The sequence below is a fragment of the Tachypleus tridentatus genome, chromosome 6, assembly GCF_004210375.1.
Source record: "Tachypleus tridentatus isolate NWPU-2018 chromosome 6, ASM421037v1, whole genome shotgun sequence".
NCBI lineage: Eukaryota > Metazoa > Arthropoda > Merostomata > Xiphosura > Limulidae > Tachypleus > Tachypleus tridentatus.
Window position 1 is genome coordinate 15,441,946 of NC_134830.1, and position 27,619 is coordinate 15,469,564.

General features: G+C 31.1%; 1 protein-coding gene across 2 annotated transcripts in view; it reads left to right on the forward strand.

Moving 5' to 3' along the window:
• LOC143251977 (eEF1A lysine and N-terminal methyltransferase) overlaps positions 1-23,935 on the forward strand; it is a 47,009-nt gene extending 23,074 nt beyond the window's left edge. For both annotated transcript variants that reach the window (XM_076503412.1, XM_076503413.1), the window contains 7 exons: positions 2,611-2,797; positions 4,021-4,198; positions 6,599-6,721; positions 9,178-9,254; positions 16,315-16,450; positions 22,284-22,412; positions 23,657-23,935. In XM_076503412.1, the coding sequence (XP_076359527.1) occupies positions 2,611-2,797; positions 4,021-4,198; positions 6,599-6,721; positions 9,178-9,254; positions 16,315-16,450; positions 22,284-22,412; positions 23,657-23,928 (1,102 nt within the window). In that variant the 3' untranslated portion in view covers positions 23,929-23,935. The remainder of the gene's footprint in view (positions 1-2,610; positions 2,798-4,020; positions 4,199-6,598; positions 6,722-9,177; positions 9,255-16,314; positions 16,451-22,283; positions 22,413-23,656) is intronic.
• The last annotated feature ends 3,684 nt before the right edge of the window (positions 23,936-27,619 follow it).

Sequence of the window (27,619 nt, forward strand, 5' to 3'; positions counted from 1 at the left end):
CAAAGAATCCCTTCTACAGCTTCTGTGTTCATTTCTGAACTGTATGCCATATCTCTTGCCCTGGATCATATTGCAGCTGAGCAGTACTCCAACTGCACTATTTATACTGATTCGCTTTGTTCTATACTTGCCTTGGAATCGTTACACATTAGCTCACATCCTATTCTCGCTGATATTCGAAACCGACTGGCCCATTTCTCATTAGCAACTACTTCAATCCAGTTTTTCTGGATACCAGGCCATGTTGGTATTCGCAGGAACAAGCTTGCAGACATGGCAGCTAAATATGTCTGCTTCAGCACCATCACTCCTATGCCTATTCCATACATGGACTATGGTGTTGTCTTCAAGGCTCGGCTCCGTGCCAGCTGGCAGTCCACTTGGAGTGAGCAACGCGACAACAAACTTTTTTCAAATCAAACCCAAAATTGGACTTTGGCCATCTAGCTTCCGTAAAGTTTGGAAGGAGGAAGTTGTTCTCACTAGGCTATGCATTGGTCACAGTTTTTTAACTCATCATTTTCTTTTATCTGGAACTGATGCACCAATGTGTAGTTTGTGTAACACTCAAATCACTATCAGCCATGTTTTACTTTCTTGCCATCGTTACAATTCTCAACGATGGCAATATTTTAAACATATTTTTTCCCAGGGTCAGTCTGTAACATTGGACAGTTATTGGTGATGGTGACTCTGTCCACCTTGATAATGTTTTTAATTTTTTAATGGCCATTAATCTTTTTAATCTCATTTAAGTTTTGCATATTTATTCATTACACCTTTTTAATTGTGGTTCCTTTTTTACAGTTTTAATCTCTCATTCAAGTTGACATTGGACAATGGCCAGAACATTAAATAACTCAACACCAGGACTGGAAAGGCTAACTTCAGGTGACTAACGCTACTGTTTGAACTATCCGTGTGAACTACTCGTTAGTCGTCCTGGCGAGTTGTTATTATACTTTTGCTGCATATCATTTCACACTTTTACTACTTTATTTTTTAGTACTGGCCATATTGACTCATAACCCGTAACCAGGACTGGAAAGACCAACTTCAGGTGACTGACGGTGGTTTTTATACTTACCTGTTAGTCTTCCTGGCAGATTATGATCATTACCTTTATATGCAAAAACAGCTCGTTTGGGTTGAGAAAATATTTTACATAGAAGAGCGAACAACGTTTCGACCTTCTGTGTAAAATATTTTCTCAACACAAACGAGCCGTGTTTGCATATAAATTTCTCAACAAGTGGGTTTCTCGACATCACTGATTATGATCATTACCATTCTGCTACAGGTAGTCCTTTACAACTTTGTTGACTGGATGTCAACATTGGTTTTTATGCCATTTTCTCTTTTAATTGCTGTTTTGCTTTTATCTTCAATTACTTTTACAAATATTACTCCATTTACTTGACTTTTATCTTTTTTACTGAACATTTGGCTACTCATTATTACGATTTTGCGGAGTGTCTTTTAAAACTTTTATTCTTTTACATTTTGATAATAGCTGCTATGACACATAACCCGAACCAGGACTGGAAAGGCCAACTTCAGGTGATTGACGGTGGTTCTTGAACTTGCCTGTTAGTCTTCCTGGCGGGTTATGATCATTACCATTTTGCTAGAGTAAATATTTTACAATTTTGAAGACTGGATGTCACCATTGGTTTTTACACCATTTTCTGTTTTAATTGCTGTTTTGTTTTTACCTTCATTTACATTTACAAATTTTACTCCATTTACTTGACTTTATCTTTTTACTGGACATTTGGCTACTCATTGTTACAATTTTGCTATGTCTCTTTTAAAACTTCTATTCTTTAACATTTTGATACTGGTTGGTATGACACATAACCCGGAACCAGGACTGGAAAGACCAACTTCAGGTGACTGACGGTGGTTCTTGAACTTACCTGTTAGTCTTCCTGGCGGGTTATGATCATTACCTTTTTGCTGGAGTAAATACCTTACAACTTCTTATACTAAGCCTTCTATCTTAACATTGTAGACTAGGTGTCAACAATGGTTTTATACTTTTTTGTTTTACCTTCATTTCCATTTATGACTATTACTACAGTTTTTTTTTGTTTTTTTTACATTTTTACCGAATGTCTGGCGCAGATAGCCTCGCTGCTTTGTGCCATAAAACACTAAATCAATCAATCAATCAATCAACTTAACAGGAATCATCAAAAATAATATTGCTGGTTTGCAAATGCTTTGGGAGAAATATTTTGAAAAATCTTCAAACTTAATGAAAATAAACTTAATGTTTGTGAAAGAAATACAAACAAACGTGTAGCTGAAAACACATTTTCATAAATTGTTTATTGAGGAAAATATCCTGCTACAAAAATGGTTGTCTTCGGGAACAACATTTAAAAAGATTATTAAAACTTTAACTTTTTGAACTTTTATCCGAAATTATAAGAACTTGTCTGTTCCTACTCTCTGAATAATCATTTTTCTAGTTTTTCAAATTTTATTGCAAAAGAAATCAAAGTTGGGACCTTGAATCTAAGAAACATTAGTGTAATCACAAATGTGTGACTAAGAAATATTTTTTTTCTATATTAATATAAAGTTGTCACTTGTTTCTTTTAGGGAAAGTGAATGGTTATTTGGCACACCATCAGGAAGACAGCATCTTGCTCAAAATGCCAATGCTAATCGATTAGTTGTTGTCCATCTAAGTAGAAATCACAGCTACAGCAATTTAGAGGACGTAAAAGCAGAATTGTCAAGTAAAGTCATGGAATTGGCTCCACCTCAGCTTGATCCAAAACTCCAAGTACAATAAAACGTTTTCAATTATTGTTAGATATGTCAAGTCTGCATTAAATTCTTCATTCCATGTTTTCTTTATATAGCTGTTTGTCAAGCAATAGTGTTTTTTGACTATATTTTTAACTTCTTTGAATTATCTTTAAAAAGAAACATTTGACCTAACAGAACAAGGTCAGGATTTATCATACTAGCAGTTCCTGAAATTGTAAAGTGCAGAGCAAGGTACTGTAAAACATGAATATACAGGGTGTCCATAAATTATTCATTCCATTATAGGCCTTTATAGATTCTGTATTATATGAGCTATCTTAAAATGGTTTGTTGCAATTAATAATACAACTCAAGAAATATGTTTCTTTATTTTGCAGAACATCCATGCAAAACATGTTTCTAATGTTGGGAATGAAATCATCTACCACCTTGATGTTCTGCATGCTACTAATGGGGCTTGCATGGAAGTTTACAGAATTTATTGACTGAACTGTGGTAGTTTACTGAATTAAAACAAAAATTTCTTGTCTTATTAATTGCCACAAACTGTTTTAAGGTAGCTCATGTAATAGACAATTTATAAAGACTTATAATGAGGTGAATAATTTATGGACACCCTGTATATTACTTTAAAATTATGTATAAAAATAATGATCCTAAATCGTTTTTGAACAGAAAAAAGGTATTGAAACATATTAGAAGAATAACACACTCCTCCCTGTGTTGAGTATGGGTTCCAAAAAATTGCTGAGGTACTTAGGTGTTTATGAAGTGAGAGAATTTGACAACCCACACATTTATAAAAATTAAATTTTCTTTTTGTGATTCTATTGTCGAGATTTAGCTTAGTTGTTTTGTTTATTTAAATAAATACTGAATGATTTTTATTTAAATATGAGTAATTTTAAATGTTTTTGTTAGTGACAAATGCAGTTTTTAATTGTTTTTTTCTTGTGAAAAGCTAATGGTTCTTTTACTTGTAACATCTCAGCTTCATCATTGAAAAAACTTTTCTAGCAATTTCTAACTGATGACACATTATGGTCAACAAAAATCTCAAAAATGGGCCTCTGCTAGACATAAATAAAAATAATGTGATTGACATAAATATTACACTTTTAGGTATTTTCTTGTATATTTAGTCAATATAAAAAAATGGCATAAAAGTTTTTAAAGAAGTACATTATTATCAGTATTTCATAACAACAAATTTATTAGAATGTATTTAATTATTAGATACCATTTCTGTCTGTGGGAGAAGATGTTGGGTGTAGAGAAGTTTGTTATCGTGGTTGCAGCATTCACAGTGGAGAATTTTCAGTTGAGGATGTCTCAGCAGATGGGGAATTGTACCGAAGACTCATCTTCCTGAACAATCCAAGTGTAATTCAGTCTGAAGCCAAACTGAGACAAAGTAAGTTAATAAAGTTTTATCTTGATGTTCAGCTAGTTTTTTAAGGCAATGTAGCATGTTATGTAAGTATCTTTTTTACTTCAATAATAATGTGTGTTTTTTTATATCCAGCATTATAATGTTAGGCTATTAATGGGAGTAATAATATTAGTTGCTTTCCACAAAACAATTTTAGTTCATCTCATTAGTTTCTCTGTTGTAGTTCTACATTACTGCTTTTTTATTTTTAAAGGCAAAGTAAATGCCACTCTAAATCCTTAGTAAATAAAATATCTAAACATATTAAATATTTCTTTAACCCTGTCTCTATGATGTCTATGGTCAAGGGTCAAAAGCCATGTCATTGCATTTGTAGACTTGCTTTCAAAATTTTATTGAACTACTGTTTTTTGAATGTTTGTCAATAAGTTTGGTATGAAATTGTTGATTGTACATTATATAATTTCATAATTTAAAAGTAAATATATATATATATGTAAAAGAAAACACCTAAATATCAGTGTTTGTGTGTCATGTGGTATGCTGAATGCAGCATTGGTTTAAATTAGATGCTTGTAATGCTCAAATACAATGTACATAGTTTCTAAGATTTAGAAACACAAATTACTGGTATTCACAAGTTAAAATATCAAATGAGAACCTCACATACTTTCTATTCACTGAGATATTGCTATATCTAACAAATCGAACACAGTGATCCTACCCACCTCTTTCCATTTTTGAAAAGACACTTATTTGTTCTTACTTTTGTCTGACATAAGAATAACCAATTGAAAACTCAGAATGTCTTCCCTAGTGGTTTCATGAGTATAACTGAATTATTCAGCCATCAAACTTGTTCTTTTAAAGCTTTTATTCAAAAAGGTGAGTTGAAGCTTTAATGAGTTTGAAATTTCATAAAATTTTGTAGACTCAAATACAGGTTAATTACTAAGTTTGATAAATTATAGTGAAATTCTGTGGTACTGATATAGTAATTTATGATTTTTGATTATTTCAAAATGTATATATAGAACTTAAAAAAATATTTTGTTTAACATCCTCTGTGTGAGTTTTGATAAGGCTTAGCAACCTATGGCAAGCAGGAAAAAGTACAAAGTTTGTAACTAGAATATGTAATTGTTTGCTATACCTGTTTACTTACTGTTCTATGTTTAATGAAAAATAAGTTTAAGAACTTACTTGTTAATAGTAATAATGTATATACATATATAATGTGTTATAATTGAAATGTAACTGTATTTTACAAAATACTAGTCCATTAAAACATAGCCAAGACAGATCAGTTTTATATTCTTGGATATGGTAATATGAATACAGGTGTGCCACATCATTGAAATATTAGTAGTATCAGCCAGCTGCAGTTGAAAGATCACTATAATAAAATAATAAATATATATAAATGTATAGTGTTATGAAATGTAAGCTGTTTAAACTAAACACTTGTCATAATCTGTAGTCATTTTAGGACAAAAAAAGCATTTATATTCCTAATTTTTTTACTGAGGTTACAAAGTCATTCAAATTCAACCCATACAGAGATACAGTAGTGAAAATAATGGATAAAATTAAGCTTTTTTTTAAAAATAAATTGATAATTGTGTTAAAGATTGTCCATATGAAATTCAAAAAGTTCTGTTGTATGAAGGTGTTTCTAATCCTAAAATTAAAATTACTTTGATGTTGAGTAGTCAACATTCTGAAAGAAAATCTTTAATTAAAAAAAAATCTTAATACATGTACATAAGTTTAAAACCTGATATTTTTAAATGAAAGTCATGTAATGTTTTCCAGTAATCTGTAAAATGTTGTAAAGATATGCATATATTATCAAAAATCACAGCATAATTATTCTCAAAGATACTTTTGTAGTTACAATTTGGGTGAATTCCACCCAGCCAGTAATGGAAGGATTTAATAACTGCCAAGAGCAATTTCAGAAAGTAGCCCACAAAATAGCTTTTATACAAATGTTATTGTCACTGAGGTCATTTCCTTTTTGTATCTGGTTAATTGTGTGTGAATGTTCTAAAATTAGTTTGATATATACGTAATAGACTATTCACAACATTTATTTTATAGGAAAAGAATAAAATATGTAATGAGTAATATGCTATTTATTTTGTTAACTACCAACACTGGTTTGTTTCAGTATGTGTTTGTCTAGAGATAATATACATGACTGATGAGAAAGGAGACAACTCTCTAATTTATAAAAATTCAGCTGAATTTTTTTCAAATTGAAGTTAACACAAAAGCACTTGCTTGTGCTTAATAAATGATATTAAAAAACAACTTTTAAATACTAACCTTTTAAGCAGACAGTTTTTATTTTTGTTTTGTCCTGTAATAAAGATAGTGTAATATTACCAAGGTCTTGTGTTTTTGCATTTGTTGCAGTAACACAGAAGAAAAAGAAAGGTAAAAAATTATACAAAACTGTGATTGACACCAGCTTCTTATCTTGTCAGCATCATGCATTCATGGTTGCAGGCTTAGGATTTTTGGATCATGATGTTACAGGTAAGTGGTTACAATATTCAGTGCATTGTTGAATTTTTCAATGAAATTAGTAACTAACTTTGTGTACTGTATGTCTGTGGATTGCACCATTATGGGATCAATGTATTCAATATTAAAAGATTGATTTTGATTACATTCTAGAGAAGGTTTAGGTACAGGCTCTCCTCTTTATTTTGGAGTCCTGTCACAGCATGTTTACTAGTGGGGATTCTAAATAATTTCAAATCGCTGACCATGGGGAGGTAGCAATATACTTTTTTTAGAATTTGTTTAGTTATTTATTATTACAGTATTTAATGGACTGGGCTAATGAATGGTGCACATAAGTACAAATCACAAAGTAGTAGGCCTAAGCAGTGAGATCTAGGTCTGTATGAGTTTATTCTTACTGCAGTGGTGTTCTATAGACCTATCGAAAACTTGTGTACCTATTTTAAATGCATCTGAAAGGATGGGTGTTCTATAATAATTTTCTAATGAAAACCCAACATTCCTAACTACCTCTACAATTTGCTAGGCTTAGTGTGAAAGTGTCATCTAAAGTTTTGGGATACAAAATCTAGATGTTTGAGATTTTTAGGTATTAATATAGGACTGATATTTACGCAATATGTTAATTAGTGTATTTGTAAAAAAATCCAATTTAGACATTGATTAGGTCTAGATCATACTTAAGTCACATCTACTAGTACTTGAAACATCAAGTAGCTGTTGTATTTTATTATATATGTTACACATCTATAGACCAACTTCTCGCTGAATTGTGCTCATGATACAATTTCAGGAAAGTAGTGTAACATAATGTTTATGACATTGTTGATGTAAATGGACATTTTGTGGGAATTTTTTAGAAACCAAATGTCATATACTGGATGTACTAGTAGATCAATAGGCCAGTGACCATGCAGGAATGCTGGGTTGGAATAACACTAACAGTTACAGGTATGCAAGCTTACAATAAACACTGTTAATATGATTACATTATTTAGCTCAGGCTTGGTTTAAAGAGGGTTTATCAGCTCTCTTGAAGAATGACTATCCTTGGTTAATAAGTTTACACTGGGTAAATAGCAGACTGGAGTTACCAATAAAAGACAGTTTTAAAGGAACATATACTGAGTAAAATGTTATTTATGCACCGTTAGAGCTTTATGCACTTTGTTACAGGACTCCCCTAAGTTTGAGGTTCTAATAAACTATTAAGTATAGTGAAAAGCACAAGATGGACTTGAGTATTTTAGTAATGAGCATTTTAGTGGCTTACTAAATAACAACAATGTGATGTAGAAATGTTACATTTGAAATTTGTAGAGTTTAAAATATACTGGTTTAATACTTTGAAACATTTGAACAGACATGAAATTTATTCTACTATTCTTCACAAGTCAGTGTGAGTGTTTTACAAACTAACATTATGTCACTGATATTCTACTTCTATCCTCTGTGTTTAATGCCACAGTAGAAAGGGCATTCTCTGGGTCCAAACTGGCTACAGATCAATTTTTTGTAAGACTGTTTAAGAACAGTGTGTTTGAATTTGATAACTGATCCTCCAAGAGAAAATTTGTCTTTAAGTTGTTTGATAAATGATTCAAACCTAAAAGGCAGCCTAATACACAGCCATATAAAAAACAAAGAGGTTAGATGACAATAATATGACATCAAAAATACCTGTTGTTGAAAACCATTCAGAATCTCCTGATATTTTGGAAATTGACTAGAAATATGAAAGGCAGCTTTGTACTGTACAATAACTTAGTGAACCTTCTTTTACCTTGATCTGAGGTTTAGTAAAGTTTACATGAGGTAAGAGTACTTATATATCGTATATAATTCTTCTGTTTTATTTATATACTGTTGTTTAACTTGTTTCCTGGAAGCTTTGGTTGTAAATCACTGTTATGCAGTTGGAACTAAATATTAATTGTCTCTACTCTTGGTTATAATATACAAAAAAACTGCTGTGCATCTTTACCAATCTAAATTAAGCCCTGCATAGAATTTGTTTGTGTGTTCTAGCAGTGTACTTACACATGTATTTAACTTTTGTATTGATCAGGTTTTTTGTTTTGTGGGATATGGTGAAAATACTATCTTTATTATGTAAAATGTACCTACCAACAAGTTTACTGTCAACCCTGTCCACATATTTCATCATATTTACATTTTTGCTTATCACAGAACTCATTGTAAAGAAATAACAAAAACAACTGGGTTAAATCACTCATTTTCTGTGTAAAATTCATAGTGAAGCATGAGTTATAGTTAATGGAACTAAGTATAACATTCATAGTATTTTTGTTACTATGATCTCAGTAACCATCTAAGTCATGATTACATAAGCAGTATGCTGCATAGATATTTTAAAAAGCTAATAAGGTTTATACAGATCTGATATCAGTATTTCAAGGGTTGATGAAACTATGCATAAAACAATTTCAAACCTTTATTTTCAGAACAAGAAACAAGACTTCTTGTCATTGGCTTAGGAGGAGGAGGGTTGGTCTCATATATTCACAACAATTTTCCAAAGGTGAGGTTCAATCTGTTTTGTTGTTTCTTTGTTTATATACAATCTTTATTTTGTAGGTTTGTGATGCTGAAGTTTTTAAGTGTTACTGAATTGATAGATTTACCAATCCTTTATTTTACCAACTAGCAAAAGTACCAGGCTTGACTCAGGTTAATAGGTTGATAGTATGCGAGATCTGAACTCATTTTAACATAAAAATATAACATATACATTTTAGCTGCTAAGCAACATGACCAAAAGTTATTCTTGGAATGCATTGTTACCATTATAAGTTATATAAGGAACCATGTCTTTTCTATGTGTTTTTTTTTTCATTAGCTTACCTTGTTTAAAAAATGTGCATGCATTCACACATGTGAATAAGATAAATAATACCCAGGTACATATCATCAGAATCCATTTAGTATGGGTGCAAACTTTCGGGTTTCTAGGTGCTTTCCTATAAGAGCTATGGCAGTCACAAATATATAAACATCCTTTTACATTTACATCTAACTAATCATAACATTTTTACTTTATTATCAACTTGATTTTTTTTTATTTTTCAAGAGTAGCATCACTGAAAGTTCAACATATCAACTAATAAACTGGAACAAAGAAAATTCTTTAAATTGATGGCTTAATGGAAAAATATTTAATTTTCTATCAGATCAGCTCAAGGAACAATGTCTATACATGTATAAAATAACATTTATCATATGTTGTTTCCCTTGTGGGTATTAGGTTATTGTATAAATTGATTATAGACACACCTTTTTTTTGCATATTGGTTATTTTATATACAGGTTTAATGATGTAATTTTTTGAAACCATCTTAAACTCAATTTCACATCCATGCATTGCCTAATAAAATTGTTATATGATACCTAGTAGGTATATGGTATATACCAGTAATGTTATTAAATACCTGTGTAATTTTTTGCAAGTAGTATATCACAGTAATATATTTACCAGGAATACTTAAATGTTATATCTGTTTGCTTGAAATTATAAGAAATGTAACTTACAATTGATTATTAAATAAAGGTAGTATAACACTGAGTTGTACTTTGTTTTATCAATCTGCTTTCAATTTCATGGGTTATAAATTAATGTTTTCCAAGTTTAAACAACAATTCTATCTGTAAGTACATAAACAAATTAATACTATCATGGGTATAAGTAAACTTTGATCTCTAAATTTTATATACTTAACAATATAACTCTTTTCATCTTTATTATGTTCTTACATATTTTATTACCTTGAGCTAATTACTTGTCATTGAATTTCATTGCCTAAATGATACAACCCTCTTCATTTAGGATTGGTTGGCTGTCATGGTCAGATGGACAAATACTTTTACTGGTTGGATTTGTATTTGATATACATTAAACCACACTTTTTAACCATAATTCTATTTTTTGCTTTGAAAGGATAGTCAGTTATTTAAATGTTTAAGATGTTGAGATTTTATTAAATCTACTTGTTGGTCCTTTTTTCTGACTCTTTCATAACAGTTAATTGTGTGATCTTCCTGTAAATCTGCAAATTTCTTGTTTTATTTTTGTATAAATCCATTAATCTTAAAATACTTAGGAATAGAAAATTGCATGTTGGTAATATTTTCCATAACCTTAACTGTTCCACTAAAAATTAGAATATCGATTATCCTGATGTAAGTGGAAGGTTGAAGCAGGATTTTTTTTATTTCATTGTTAAGGTTTCTAGTTGTTTCTGTTCTAGATTTCATAAAGTCACTTGATTATGATATATATAATTTAATTTTCTGTTTTTTCAGTTGTCTCTAGCAGAGAAACAACTAGTCATGGTTTTCTTAATTCCTATAATTATTAGTTGAGGAGGCAAGCTTACTTCAGTCATTATTGTGTATGACTATGAATTCCAGATTCATTGGTTCATGTCTTGATTCATTGTTAGTGCATCGCTCTTGAAGAAAATCATGTTTCATGCTTTGGGGCCATTAATATAAGTGATGGTCAAATTACATAATTTGATTGAATTAGCTGAAGGTTGTAGGTGACATTGACTAGCTCTCATCCTTCTATTGTGTCACTTTAAAATTAGATATGGTTAGTGCAGGTAGCTTTCAGGTGAATAGTTTTTCAAAAATTTTAACAAACTATAACCCTGTTGAAAAACTTCTTAGGACACATACTTAACAGATTTGTTTGCAGCTTGTCGTAAGTAGTCATTTTATTGTACCTTTACCTGATATATTTATATTTTCACATGAGTTTAATTCATTTTGTTTTTCAATCACAGTGTGAATGTGACTAGTGGTTTTCTCTTCTACTTATACTAGTTTCTTTGTTATGTGGCCAGGTTTAATAACATTTTTATGTTCGAAGTAATGCATTGCAAGCTCTCCAACAATCTTCAGCCATTATCGTGACTAGAGTATAAAATCCTTCAGTTTTTAAGGATATAAACACGTTTTTTCCTGCCACTGTTTCTACAACTGTGTCATGGCTGATGAGTTAATGCTCTTATGTGTGACAAAAAGACATTAATATAAAGTTTACTTTGATCTAAATTAATGACTCATAAATCTTAGGACAACATATTTCACATGCATCATATCAAGTAAAATATTTTTTATACTAATTCTTGTTCAGTATCATAATAAAGTTGATCTTATTTTTTGTTGTGGAAGGACTTCTACTAGTATCAAAATCAAAGGTATTCAGTGTACATAATACTTTCAAGTGTGTAACAGTATTTTGTTTGACAGTAATATACATGTTGTTTTGACAGCTCAATGCGTTTTGAGCATTTCAGCAGTCTGAAATGAAACTTGTTTTAATGGGTGATTAATATTACCTTAAATTTATCTGTGATAAATCATGATTTTTTTATGTATGCAACCTTATTTACAAGCATAAACAGTGTATTTAAATATACAGTGGTAGTGTGGGTTAAAGAGTCTTCATATATAAATATATATAACATCTAAGGAGAAATTTCTCTTTATCATGTCATATTGTAGATTAATTGGATGTTCTGAGAAGGAATTTGTCATAATAGAGGAGTATTCAAGACACATTATGCTTATCTTTTCCTGTATAATCCTTCAGGTTGCACCACATAATAACTTGTTTGCCTGTTGTAATATGTTTTTACCCTGTTAATTGAATTTTTTTTCCATTGAATTATTGCAATTGATTTTCTTGTGCCACTTTCAACTTGCTAAAGGTTCGTTTGTGATATGTCAAGTTCATTGATATTTCTTGATGTGTCTATGTATAATTAGATACCTAAACATTTGTGCTTACTGTCTGTTTAACTATGCATATTAGGTTGTTATAGTTAGACTTGCTTGCACTGTTCTACCATCCTTAAAACAGAACCCTGTGTAGTTTTCTAATTGTTTATATGTTTGTATATATTGACATTAAATGTTTTCTGTATACAATAAATATCTGCAGTATTGAGTACTGATAGTATTAGGTGAAATGCACTTGAATTTGTAGAATAGAAGAGAAACAATTTTTCATATAAACTTTGACATATGTAATTCCAACCTCTATAGTGAATACTAATATTGAGTCAAAAATCTTTCAGTGATGACCTAATGGTGAATTTTATTTGAAGTCCACAATATGCTAATAACAAAGATTAGGATAAAAAGCATGATTTTATCATGAATCATAGGTTCATAACGGGATCTCAAGGGATTGCACAAAACCTTAATAGAATGTTCCCTCAAAAAACGCTTTAAACAGTAAAGATTCAGTTCAAATAATACTATAAAACTCTCACTGTCAACTGCTAAGGTTGTACTGATTGTAACTGTAGTGGGTGGGGCAACCTACAATTCATTCTGTCTTTCCAACACTGTCATGTAATGTGACTACTGCTACCCTACACTAAGTATTTCTGAGAAAACGTTCAATATAAGCATGAAAAATGTCTTTGTTGATGTCAAAGAACAGTTTGTTTCACAATTATAAATGTTAAAAACAAACACTTTTCCTCAAAAGTCACAAAGTAAATAACCTTTGTGCTAAATATGATGGCAGTAGCTGCAAGCACTTGAATCTATAGACTAGAATGTTTTCTAACACCAACCACTCAAATCATCCATGGGTTTGGTATGGTTTGTTTTGAATTTTGTGTAAAGCTACTTGAGGGCTATTTGCACTAGCCGATACCTAATTTAGCAGTGTAAGATGAGAGGGAAGACAGCTAGTCAGCTCCACCCACTGCCAACTCTTGGGCTACTCTTTTACCAACAAATAGTTGGATTGACCATTAAATTATAATGCCCCCATGGCTGAAAGGGTAAGCATGTTTGGTGTGATGGGGATTCAAACCTGCAACCCTCGGATCATCCATGGGATGTGCACATATAAAGAGTACACATGTACAAAGGAAATAAAATTTGTTTAAAACAGCTAATTTGTAATTATTATTATTATTTTCTTGCCAGCCTACAACAAAAATGTCTTGGTATATTACACCAAATCTTTTGTCGATTACTAAATGGGGTAACATGGAAGTTTTAGAGGTATTGAAAGTTGATTTTTTCTTTTATAGTTTACATAAACTAAAAACATTATAACTCTAGTGTAAAAGATGTTATAATTACCCCTTTAAGTTGGCATTTTCACAAACATCTGCTATTCCTTTAAAAACTTAAGTACAGGGTGAAACAGGAATTTTCAGCCAATAGTAGATGAGCATTACATGACCGTGACACACAGATATTCAGTGTTTTGTGCACTATACAGTTGATGTCTTTAAAGTCAACCTCTATTATGTAGGAAATGAAGAAGTAAAAATACCAATATTAAATTTTATTATACTTTCATAGAATGATTACTTTAAAAGACATAAATATTTACTTAAAACAATGTATTAAATGTATAAGTTTCATTTGAAAAGATTACTTTTGTACTGGTCAAATTTTATATGCATTTGTTTGGGGTTGTATCTTAGTCTAGGCATATATTTTCCCATTGCTATGCATTATGTGTATAGAATTTAGTTACACAGAAACTGTTAATGCTCAGCATATTCTTAAACAAATCTATAGCTGTAGCTTAACATTTTACATCTCTAACTAATATGATCAAATAATTAATAGCTACTTTAAATCATCATGAGCCATATCAAGTAATATTTTGCCCATAGCTGAGCATAAAAAAGGCCGGCAAACAAGATAAATAAAAATACTAGGAATTAAAAACCTGCAACTATGGATTGTTAGAAAAAAGTAAGTAAACAAGGCTGCAGATACTGAAAAAAAGTAGTTAACTAAACTACATGTTCCTGTTGTGACTCCAAGTGTAAGTCTTCATAACAGTATGAAACAAATGAGGATTTGTAATTTAAGTAAATAATTTCTACAGTATTTCCAGCCTTGATTGCTTACTATTTTGTGGTCCCTATATGCAGGTTTCTAAATTCTCTGTTTTTATTTTTTCTTGTATCAGAAGTGTTGTTCATTTTTACTGTATCAGTTTTTGTTGTGTGATTACTTGTAATGTATAAAAGTTACTACAAGAGAAAGGCTTATTGTTTTTCTTCTATATGTTGTTTATATATAAAGAATAAATTTAAAACATTTGAAATTAAAGTTACTACAAATACTAATGATGAAATCAAACCTCTGTGCATTTTAGCTTTCTCTGGACTCTTAATTTTAATTTGTATATTTTCTTCAGTTAGTTCGTCCTCTATTACAGAAAACCTACTGTTTTACTAACTAACCAAATAAATGTTATTATACCACAGTTCAGAAAATATGGTACATCACCCTCAACATTTCTCACAGAATTTCATTTGCTTTATCCTGTTCTGAGCTACTAAACAAATAGATATGTGTCCTAAAACATAATCATGCCTACAGTTAATCATTATGGTATATTTCATAGAGTTGTATGTGCTAAGACATAATCATTCAGATAATAGAATATAGTATTATTATCTCACTATGATAGCTTTCAAGCATAATTAGAGTACTGAGTAATTTAATGCTTCATAAAGTCAGTTTCATAGCAACCCTCAAAATCAGGTTACATGTACAAGTTCTTTCTAATATCATATTAAATAGTCACAGGTGTTGAGGGTGTTATTTTCCATAAAATTGTTGATGAAACAGTGTCTTAATCATGATGTTGAATGACTGGTTATTAATGTATTTTACCATGCAGAATTATTTTTGTTCTCAATCCTGTACCAAGTGTAGTACAAACAGTGTACTTGCTTAGAATACCAACCTATAGGGGCCACAAATTTGCATCTTTAAGAGGAAGGATAGAAGAGATTTTATTGAGGAAGAATGCAAAACTTGCATCTTCCACAGGATGCCATCAATGATGATATGGCTCTGCATCTCCTTTCTTTAAGTAAAATTCTTCATGTCTTCCTTTTGTTTCAAAGTTTTTTGCACCTTTATTGTTTTTTACCTTATCAGGATTCTTTCTGATATTTAACTTGTTTCTCCATCCTTACTGTTTTAAATTATTCATATTCTCATGTCATAGAAATATAACATGAGAATATCAGTTTTGTTTAAATTTGAATTGTTGAGTTAATATCTGGAAGGATTGGAAGAAAAAACATTTACTGTTAAAAATGTATATATATCTGAGATGATCAAATTATCATCAGTATTTTCTGATGTTTTAACTGGTTTGTGTGAAGTAAACAAATACATCTGTTACAAACCAATGTTTTAGAAAAAAGGAACTAAATAACAGTTATATAATTTAGCATGATTTCTATCAGTTGTTTAGAAGTTCAGTAAAATGTAGGTTAAATATATATGGTACCAAGTTTTTCATATTTGCTTTTGTTACTTTTTCAAGAACCTTGAGATACGAAATAGAACAAACTAAAACACCTTAAATCCACACATGGACATACTCTAATTAATAAATAAATAAATAAAATGTTCTTCTATTGAAGAAGTATAATTCTGATTAAACTTAAAATGTTTTTTTACTATGATCAACTAAAACACAATGGTGTACTTGTTACATTTTCAATACAGAAATCCTTCATACCCATGTCCTTAACATTACTCTATGTATAGAATTGTTTTTTTGTTTTCAGGTGTCCATTGACTCAGTGGAACTAGATCCAGCTGTAGTGTCTGTTGCTACAGAATGGTTTGGTCTGAAGGCTGATAACAGGCTTTTTGTTGAGGTTGCTGATGGGATTGATGTCATCAATAGGAAAGCAGAAGAAGGTATACTAGGAATATTTTATTAAAAATAAGAGAACTGTGACAGTGTTGCCAAGCAAAACAATTTCAAGAATATGATAGGAGCTTTCAGTTTTCCTTCTCTTTTAGTATTTGTAGCAATTGTCCATTTTATTTAGCTCCCAACAAAGTTATCATCATGAGTTGATTCAGTTTGTTTCTGGAAATTGTACCAGACTGTGTTTAAAATACAATACTGTGCAATATTATTCAGACAATATTACTTTTTCAAAGAACAGTGGAAAGCAAATCATGGGTGAAACATCAACAGTTTATTAATCTTTGTACTTGTTACAACTTAAACTCCATGGAACTGCTTGAGTTGAACAAACAGTAAATATTTTGTGTGTCCCTTATTTGCTTTAATAACTTCATTCAGTATTTCAGACATTGTTGTAACATATTTAATCAAAGTGTCCTTTGGAATTTTATTGTGCCATTTTAATGACTTCAACAGTATCTTTCTGAAGTAAGTAATTTCTGCACAGGTTGAATGAGTGTTTGGGGGTCTCTAGCTTCTTGATAGTAGAATCATTTACCAATAATATGAAAACCATTGGGTACACCATGATACATCAACATCTGATGGTACTTGTGCTGGTCCATTATTTCATCTATTTTGAAAGTATCTTCTGTTGCATCAGCAGAAGAACATCCTTAAACTATCACCTACCTCCCCCATGTTTCATAGTAGGTGCTATACATTGAGGTGAGTATCTTTCACCTTTCTTCCACCAAACACACAAACCTATACATTGAACCAAATATTTCAAACTTGAACTCATCCATCCATAACACACTTTACACTGATCAACAGTCCAGTTTTAGCAAATTTCAATATTTTGACGATATTTGGAGATTGAAACAACAGTTGTTTAACTGCCACACAACCAAAATGTTCCATTCTCGTTAAGTCTTCTTGATGCTGTAGATCAGGACACTTTTCTGTCATTTGTATTGGTCATTTATCTCATGCTTGAGATCATTGGCAATCTTTCTTCTGTCTCAAAGCTGTGTAACAAAGATATTTAACATCAGTTTCATTGAGATTAAGTGTTCTGCCTCTTCCTTTCCTATTTTCAGATTTATTAGTCACAGTCACTGTCACTTAATAGTGTTTGGGGAGCATTTCAAGTTTACAGCAATTTGTCAGAGAGTCCAACCAGCATCACATAGAGATTTCATGCAAACTCTCTTTTGTTTTGACAATACATGTTTTTGAGACATAGTATGATATATAGTGTTCATCATTGTTGTTGTTTTTTAATCAAGGTTTAATTATGGAGTGCTATTAACTTAATTTCTTTTACATATACTGCCTGAGGTACTATGATTCTTATTCCAGACCCTAAATTTGATCAAGATGTTCATTCAATGGTCAACAGGAATCAGTGAAGCATTATCATAATATTGAAATTTACTTTCTCTAACAGCATGTACATGGTCTCATAAAATTGAATGACGACCAAAATATCCTATTGTCCTAACACTTTTGTAAAGTACCCTATGTGAAGAGAAAATTTCTGCTAAGTTTTTATAATAATTTTACCTACTTTTTAGTTTCTAGAAATTAAGGTGTTTTCTCTGTTTTAATCCATACAATGTTTATACAGTTTGCACTGTTGCATATAAACCTGGAAACTCCTGAAAGAAGACTTTGACAAAAGGTAGTCCTGGAATATTGGTATTTTAATGTAGGATTGTGGAAATCCATGGAAATGTTTCTAATTTGATATATTTTTTCTTTTTTACTTACCTGTTGTATTCTCCATTTTCAATACCCTGACCCTACAAGTATTCTACATATGACCTAACTCAGTTTTGTGCACTAATTGTGCTTTTAGATTGGCTCATTGCCTTGTTAGAGGTGTTGACTAAAGTTGCTGTTGCTTTTTAATAAAGTTTACTTAGCTGTATATTTATTTCTTTAAATTCATTCACAATTGCAAGGCAAATGGCACTTTAATGATGAATGGCCAGAGGTTACATTTATTGCAGAGTCCTGCATTGTGTAAATGGGAAAATAACAGCACTGTATTTCTAAGACAGGTATAACAAGAACTGTTGGTTTGGTTTATATTACAAATGTTTGTCATTTAATGCATTGTGAAAAGTTTTCAAGCATCTTATTAAGAAAACAAAAAAAGCAACCTGAATTCTTATCTCCAAAACCCAAGATTGAACCCTAACACTAAACATTCTCATCCTTTCAGTTGTGGAGGCATTATAATGTAATGGTAAATTCTATTACTACTCGATTAGCAGTTGAAAGCTAGGGACAGTGGCAGATAGTCATAGTAACTTTGACATAGAGATAAACAAATTTGCTGTTTTTCTTCTTATTCATTAAATGCTTGCAAGATAAAGTTGTAATTATTAAACATTTGTATTTTACAACATAAGTTGACATTATTTAAATTTTAATGTTGTTAGACTTTAGATTTAAGCTACTTGAAGAATATCCAGAATACAAGGCTCATTTGTATGAACTTGCATGACAAATAAAATTATTTATTATTACTTAATCCATTTGGTTTAGTGTAAAAAGACACTTGCAGGCTCAATTACCATGTTAAAATTATTCCAAACTATTTTGTATTGTTTTACATGTTTATATGTTTATGACAATGTTGGAACCTTAAATGTTACATCTATAACCATACGGTTACTCAAGTGCTTTGTAACCAACCAAGGGAATCTTGTTTTAATGTTATTTAAATGTTGATGCGTTGATGTAAGTATGAGGTACCATGTTAAAATATAATTATAAATACAATATTTAAGGCTTAAACATTTTCATGAACATACTTGTGAATATTTAAAACAATACCATATTGTTTGGAATAATTAAAAGGAAAACATACACTGTTGACTTGATTTTCATCACAAATTTTAAGCTTATTTGGAAAAGTGTATACAATACATATGAAATAGGCAACTAATAAATGAAAATATGTATATCTTCTAAACAGTCAACAATGCAAAAACTTAACTTGTACTTATGTTGAAAAACTTCTTAAATTTGTTATCATTATGGAAATGACACAATTTTCAGAACTACTGAAATGTACACAATCTTGGAAGGTGAATTCTATAAATAAAATTACTTTAAATAAAAACAAAGTAAATTAACATTAAATGAGCATAAAACTGGCTTATCCATTCCAAAGACTTTACTAAGTTTTATTGTGTTTTAAAAGCTATTATCCTGTTGTGTTAAACTGCACAAAAAGCAACTGCTCAAAATGTCATTAAATAAAACTTGTTTTTGTTATATTGTTATGGTGATTTTATCATATTATATTTACAGATATCCACAAGGCTTCTGATTTTCAGCTAACTAATAGACACAGGAAAACCTGGAACAGTTTATACAATTTGTTTTACATTCTCTCCCTTGTCGATGTCCATCCTCATTGACTTGTACCTAGAATACTTGAAATGCGTCACAACTACTGAAGTTTAAGAAAGGTTAAAGTAACATGGAAGTAATTCTTACACATATAATGGAAAAAATAAAAATATATATCATACAATACACTGAAAGTTCTAAAGATAACAGTTTTAGGATTATAGGCATAAAAATTGAATATTAATAGAAAATAAACACAGAAATATTACATTAATACACATGAGAAAGCAGAATCTTTAGATATCTGGTATCCCACATGTGTCTACAAATGTGTTTATCCCTCAGATGCTAGGCAGGAGACATTTCAGGTGTTACATTACTTCTAAAAAACTACATTTTCAAGTGTTGTACTGCTGACATGATCCCTGCATATGTTATCTTTATTTTCTTATATTTGTCAGGTTACCTTATGGCAAAAAACTATTACTTGTTATTTTAACAAAGCAATAATTTTAGTGGAAAAGTATCAATTACCAAATTAAAAATTAACTCCATCTTTTAAATGCACTAGGTTGGTAATTGTTAACATGAAAATCCATAGTTGTAGGAGTTATAGCAATAGGTCTACTTTTGTTAGTCTTTAAGGAAAAATATTAAGTAGAACTGTAATTAAATGGTGTAGATTTACACATGAGCATAAAAAAGGATAAATTACTATTATCTGAATTATCTAAAAAACTACTACAGGTAATAAATATGTAGTGGAATTACTTAAATAAGGCTAGCATTTTTAAACAGTAATTTTTTTAAAACTTGAGTTATTAACATGAGTATCTGAATGCATTATAAAGATAGGTCAATGTTCTAGAACAGATCAGGTTATTTATAAGATAAAGTAACCTTACCAACATTACATAATACATATGGAATAATCTGTGTTCGTGTTGTATTGTTGAATTGTCTTGGCCATCGAAAACAAACATAGGGACTAGAATAAGAACAGTTGATTGGGATAGAAAATAAGTTGGGACACTTAATTGAAAGTACAGACCAACAACCAAACCTGAAGTACTTAAACTAGTTCAATAAACTGAAAGTTATTGTTATCATTCATCACTTATAATTCCATGTGTGTGAAGGAAATTTCAAACATTTTTTTCTAGTTTTTATGTCAAAAATGTTTTAGTAATACTAAAATATGAACATGTCTTTCAAAAGTATTACAAGGCATCAAAATATGCATACCTTAATGAACTCACAACAAACATTCTAACTGGTTAGATTTTCTTCTTCTGTAATTAACTGTTTTGGCCTAAGTATAGCCACATTGTTAATGTATCAGACTATAAATCTGAAGGTTTCAGGTTCAATATGTATTACTGTTATCTTTTGGATGTGTTGTAAGGTACACCATCACTTCTGTGTGTTTAAGTGTAGCCACTTCTGACAATGTGTGCTATCACTTACTTACCATTGTCTGGTCCACAGTTCCAAACTGAGGATGTTCACATGTGTGGCCTATCTGTTAGCTCACTGTGTGCACATTGTTTAGAGAACAAGTTACTTTTCATATATTAATATGAAAAATTATCTTATAGAATAGTGGAGTTAGACACATGTTAATACATTACTTTATACACAAGACTGAATGACTTTTCTGAAGCTGGATGTAAATAAATTATGAATGAAGTTCCTGGGATTGGATGGAGTTATTAGTTGACACTATCAGTAATGCAACAAAACTTCAGTGTACAAATTTGTTCATAAATATCAGCAGGTTACAGTTTTCCAAATTTGATTATAAAATTAGAACAGAGATTTAACAGCAGTATCATATGGATGGATTAAAGTCCACTAATTTAGTAGCAAAATAAAAGCATGCTGCCTTTAGCTTGTCTAATTAACAACAAAATTGGTAAATAAACCTCTCATGTCTGTATGTATTATAAAGATGAGCTGTTATATTATCTGTGACTGGGAAAGATGAACTTTTATCACAGATAACTTTCTGTGTAACAAGTGTAAGAAAAATGTGTAACAACATTGTTACGTAAAATGGAACAAGTCTGTAATACATTGACTCCCAAGCCTATTTTACCAATACTTTTCAGGATATCACTAGTCATTTTACAATTACCTTTTTTTAGAAAGAGTGTATATGTAGCAGTTGTGTCCCAGCCAGTAAGTGGCCCTTTAAAAAGAAAATGGAACATGACTCACCAGTGAATTGTATGGGAGCAAATGCATTAATTCAGAATTCATATTATTATAGAAATGAACAATGCCATGTTATGCCTACTAAACAGATTTTTGTTAAGGGATAATTTTCATTTTAACACTTACAAGGTTTTAAAAAATACAAATTATTAACCATTTGTTATACAGTTTTGTTTTCATAGCTCTATGACTTGTTTATTCCTAGTGAAAGTTTTCATAAATTCACAGACTACATGATTTTGAATACAGGAAAACACTATGATGCTGTCCTCCTAGATGTTGACAGTAAAGATACTAGTGAGGGGTTGAATTGCCCACCTGCTAGTTTTGTTACACCAGATATTCTTCAAAAGATATCTACCATTGTAGCCCCTGCAGGTGAGTATTTTTTTTCTATGTATGTTCAGAAAAGTCACCATTCACCTCTGCTTTTTATTATCTTTGTTTAATGGATATATGTTGGTATGGAGTTAGCTGAAAGACACAAACACCCCAAATGATTGGTTCCAACAACATTTAAGGGGGGAAAATGATTTCATTATAGGGTGAACCATTTTCCTAAATCTAATCAGTGCTACCCAAAAGGCTCGGTGAGCTCTGATGCATTATTAGGTGTTTTGGGGCAGATGTTTTTATAGTAAAGTGTGTAACTCGAGAAATTTGGAACTTCTATTTATTTTGTTAAATGCAGATCAGTAGAAGAGTGCACTTTCAAATGTATCATTTTAAAGTTTCAGTGCCAACAATATGAAATATGTCTCAATTGAAAAGTGACAAAACTGTAGAGCTAATTTCAATCTTAGGTGTCATTGAATCTTTTTTTTTCCTTCCTGTGATAACAGGAGCTTCAAAAGTAACTTTTAACTGTTTCTGAGTATGAATATAAATATATATGATCTTTTACTCTCTCATTAATATTTATATATGTGAAAATCATTAAGAAATGTACAATTAAAAGTAATATAATATATATGTATTTTGCAGGGTTCTTATGCTTCATAATAAAAGGAAAGATAAACAGCTTATTCGTATGTTTTTATTTACAAATTTATTATAAATCCTCGCATTACCTAGAAGTAACACTGTACAATAACAAAAATATTTCCATGGTTTATTTTCGCTATTACGTGGAAGTAAAAGCATCCAAATACAGGAATGAAGCATCTGTAATGTGTATTAAGTAGTAAAGATAGATTTATTATCTACAAGTTACAATGTGCAAAGTAGAGTTATTTGTTAGATTGGTATTTCCATGTGCTGATCTAATTCAAAAGAACAGACCATTAATAAAAAGGAATGGTATAAATGTTCTAAAGTAATTTTTACAAGTATTTAAAAAAATATATTTACCTTGCATATCCAAATGTAATGAACGTAGTAATGTATGCTTCTGGTAAGTGAGTTGAAATTACAACAAATGAAATGTTGTATTAACTAAAATGATAATAAGATAATACATTTAAATTTTTTTTATCTGAGCTTGGACCATAAAACATTTTACACATCTCAAAGCATGTGTTTTTTATTGATGTGTGTTCTAAATAATTTTATGCATTAATTACAAAGTTAGAATTTTCATATTATTTAAATCCATTTTTGTATCATGTGGTTTGCGATTTCAGGTTTAGCTATGTTCAACTTGGTGTGCCGTAACGAATCTTTCAAGAAGAATGTCCTTTCTGTGTTGAATTCAGTGTTCAAATCTGTCTATAGCAAGAAAATTCCAGATGAAGTGAATGAAGTAGTTTATGGGTTCCTTTCCAGAGATATCAAAATAAGAGACAATACTGTTAAACAGAAACTCTTCAAACTCATGAAAACTCTAAAAAAGGAGAAAACTGAAGAAGATCTTATAGATGTCACAAAACTGATGAATGAAATAAACATAGTTTGATAGTTTACTGCTTCTTGTATTAGTTTCCTTTCATTCTTCTCTCTTGTTTTTCATTTGTAAATACTGTTAATATTTCTTGTGTAGGTTTATTCTGTAATATATTCTTATCATGGAGGGACTGTCTGTTTCCAAAATATTTTTTTCCTATTGCAAAAGTGCTATCAATTGTAAAAAGGTTTTAGTTGCCTTAACAATAAATTCACTTAGTGTAAATGTTAGAGGTATACACTCTACAAAATTTAAAATTCAAAAACAGAGTAGTGTAATGGAAATAACATCTTTTAAAGTTATTTCTTGAGAACCTAATGTTAATAAACATAAAACAAAAGAAGCCATTTTGGTAAGGGAATACAAACTTTTAATAAATAAAACGTACGGAGTAGGTTTATACTTATAATATCTCAATGTTATGCATGTACTTAAATGTCTATACTATTTTGCTAAGTATTTGATTATGTCACATTAAAGGTGAAATTCATCTGGTGTTTCTTTTTATTTTTCTCTCTCTTATCCATTGTAATAAACTAACCTGTAAGCACAACAATGGCCAGTATTTTTCGTTATTACTTTAAGGGGTGTAAACAAGTTAACACTTCTATTACTCCAGAAAAGACAACTATTAAATATTTAATGGAAATGTCGAGTTTAAACGAAAAACGAAAACCCACCAGTCCTATCATTCAACCTCGATAAAACGTGGAATATTCCAATGTCTAATCAAGAGAGCAGAAAACGCTTGCGATAAGACATCCATCGAAGCAGACAATTGTCGTCCATTCTACAAAGTTTCACCACGTAGTTAACTTATTATTTTCATCATAAAGAAAAAGTAAGCAGTTAATCGTAATAGGAAAACTGATAACAAACATTATAGATTATTGACACATTTTTTTAGTTACTTTGACAGCTTCTGTGTTCTGATTTTAAAAATACACATTTAAATTCAAACTTAAACAAAATCCGATATGAGTTTTTGTTTAAGATTAAATTGTAACTACGTATAGCAGAACACATTCTACAATTCGCATTCTATTGTGATTTAGTATTAAAACAATGGTGACAACACATCTAGATAAAAATTAGAAAGTAGGAATTGGAACACCAAAAGAGTAAAGAAACAAGGTAGGAATGGGTGGAATAATGATACAACACGTGGTGATTTTTAACGCTACGCAACCTCAAAGTGGGTGTGGCCATCGTTCCTTCCATCCATTCCTTCGTGTGCTTTTTTGTAACTTGTTAATTGTTCAAACTACATGAACAGTGCTTATAACTGAAGTTCTTTGTTGTGAACTTTGTTTCAGCAATCAAGCTACGTGGCTCTAACATCGCAAGGGAGCTGTTTAATATTGGAAGTGAGACAGGAAGTTCCAATAATCATACTTTGCTAATGTGAAACGTTATAACTGGCAAGAAGTGTGCCGAAATAATAGTATTAATCCTAATGATTTTTGAAAATTTTAAATTTGTGGAGTATGCAAGGATTAACTACTGATAAAACTTAATTTACATTTACAATTGGATCATTGTTCAATGTAGAACACGAAGTATGAATGGGCGGAACAATGGCCACACCCACTTTGAGGTTTAACCATTGTAAAAGCCACCAAGTATTATAATTTAATTCCGCCCATTCATACTTTGTTTTCTTAATTTTTGGTACTCCCGCTCCTGATTCCTTATTTGATTATTTATCGTAGCGTTTTTGGTACTAAATCTTGAGTGACTGGGCTCTAAGCCTCTCCTTCTAGTTGGTTTTCTTAGAGCTATCTCTCGGCACTTCCTGGGTTTTGCTGTAGTTTTTCTTTCATCCAGCCAGGATGATAGCCTTTTCTTTGTTTGTATTTATGGCCAAAGTTTACTTCGCATATTCAGTATTTCTAATTCTAACCTTATCGCTATTTTTTGCAGTAACGCTTTCTTTGCTAGGACAAAGACCTTTCAAGATTTTTTCTTTCCTCTTGTTTTATTTCCTTTAAAAAGCACGTTTAAAAATCTCATTGTTTCAAGTACAACCTTAGATGCCAGTAGGTTACACTTACTTTAAAAAGAAAGCAAGGGAAATTGTATAGCTTGTCGTTGTTTTTTCAATTGAGATCACTCGAGCGAAGCTGCGCCGACTACGGCAGTGGAAGTGTTCGTCCTTGTGTTGGAGACTCGCGTTTTTGGCACCGACAGCTGTGATAGAATTGCTCTGTCCAACACAAAACCCTCGAGTTAAAAACATAGAACTGAAAACTTCGCTTTCAAAGGTTGAATCTTAGTTATAACCTGGATCTGTAGAATCTGCATAGTCCTTTTTTTTTTTTTTTTATCTGAGTGATACAGCTACAGTATGACCAATTAATACGTTCGCATAAGGAATCTTGCACTCGCACGTGATACGAAAGAAGGCTGTTACGTGGTAACTTGCAGAGCATGCTCTTAATCATAAAATATGGCTACTGGTATAGTATTAGCTTCTTTTTAATTTCGCGCAAAGCTACGCCAGAGTTATATGCGCTAGCGGTCCCTAATTTAGCAATGTAAGACTAGAGGGAAGGCAGACTAGTCATCACCATCCACCGCCAACTCTTGGGTTACTTTTTAACCAACGAATAGTGGGATTGACTGTAACATTATAACACCCCCACAGCTGAAAGGGCGAGCATGTTTGGTGTGACTGAGATTCAAACCCGCGACCCTCAGACTACGAGTCGAACGCCTTAATCCACTTGACCATGCCGAGCCAGCTTCTTAGTAGTGTTACAAAATGGTTATTACCAAGGTTATAAGTAAAACTAACAAAAACGTTTTTAGCCAAGGTAGCGTAATTCAATCATGACCATTTAGATTTGTATAAAGTGAAGGCAGAAGAAAGCTATTATACCTTTCCAATAACTTTAGTCAGATAATAAAATTGACAAATCTGTGGTTTTGTGAAATTTTTGTTTTTTACTCTACCGACTTTCTCAGGTGCTTTAGTGCAGCCATTCTCAACTGGGGCCTTGACACATTTGAAGGGGCCACAGATTTAAAACTGTGTGAAGGGGAGCCCCAAGGGCTTGTGGGGGGTTCTGCTCGCTCGCTTCTTTGTGGGTATTTGGGTATGTTTATTTCTTAAATACGCAGGAGGGCCAGGTGCACAAGACCTCTTCCTCCATCCCTAGCTTTCATGTCGGCTACCAGTAAGTATTTGTTGTTGTTGTAGTGCTTTTGGGCCAGAGTATCCCACAGTACTCCGGCCCTTTTCAGGGCAATGTCCATGTATTGTCTTGATTTGCCCTCTTTTTTTTTTTTCCTTTATCCATTTATAATTTTTTTTACTTCTATTCCATTTTTATTTTTTATATTTCTATTCGTTTATTCTTTTTTTTTCCACTTATATATATATTTTCCCTTTTCCATATATATTATCGGAAAAATAAAATAAAATAAGAAAGGAAAAAATAATAACAAGATAAAACAAATAAATAAAATAAAACTAGTTTTAAGCGTCTAGTGCGTGGTGGCCAGCTTGATTTATATTTCTTAAATACATATTTATAGGAGAGAAGTACTATTTTCATCATGCACATAGTATCTGTCGAGATCACACATTAAATCATTTTTATGCCAATTCTTATTAAAATACATTAGTAAATTATGCAAGAGTCTTTCAGATATTGTTTCTATGTTAACATACTTGTGGATGAAGTACTACGTGGAACTT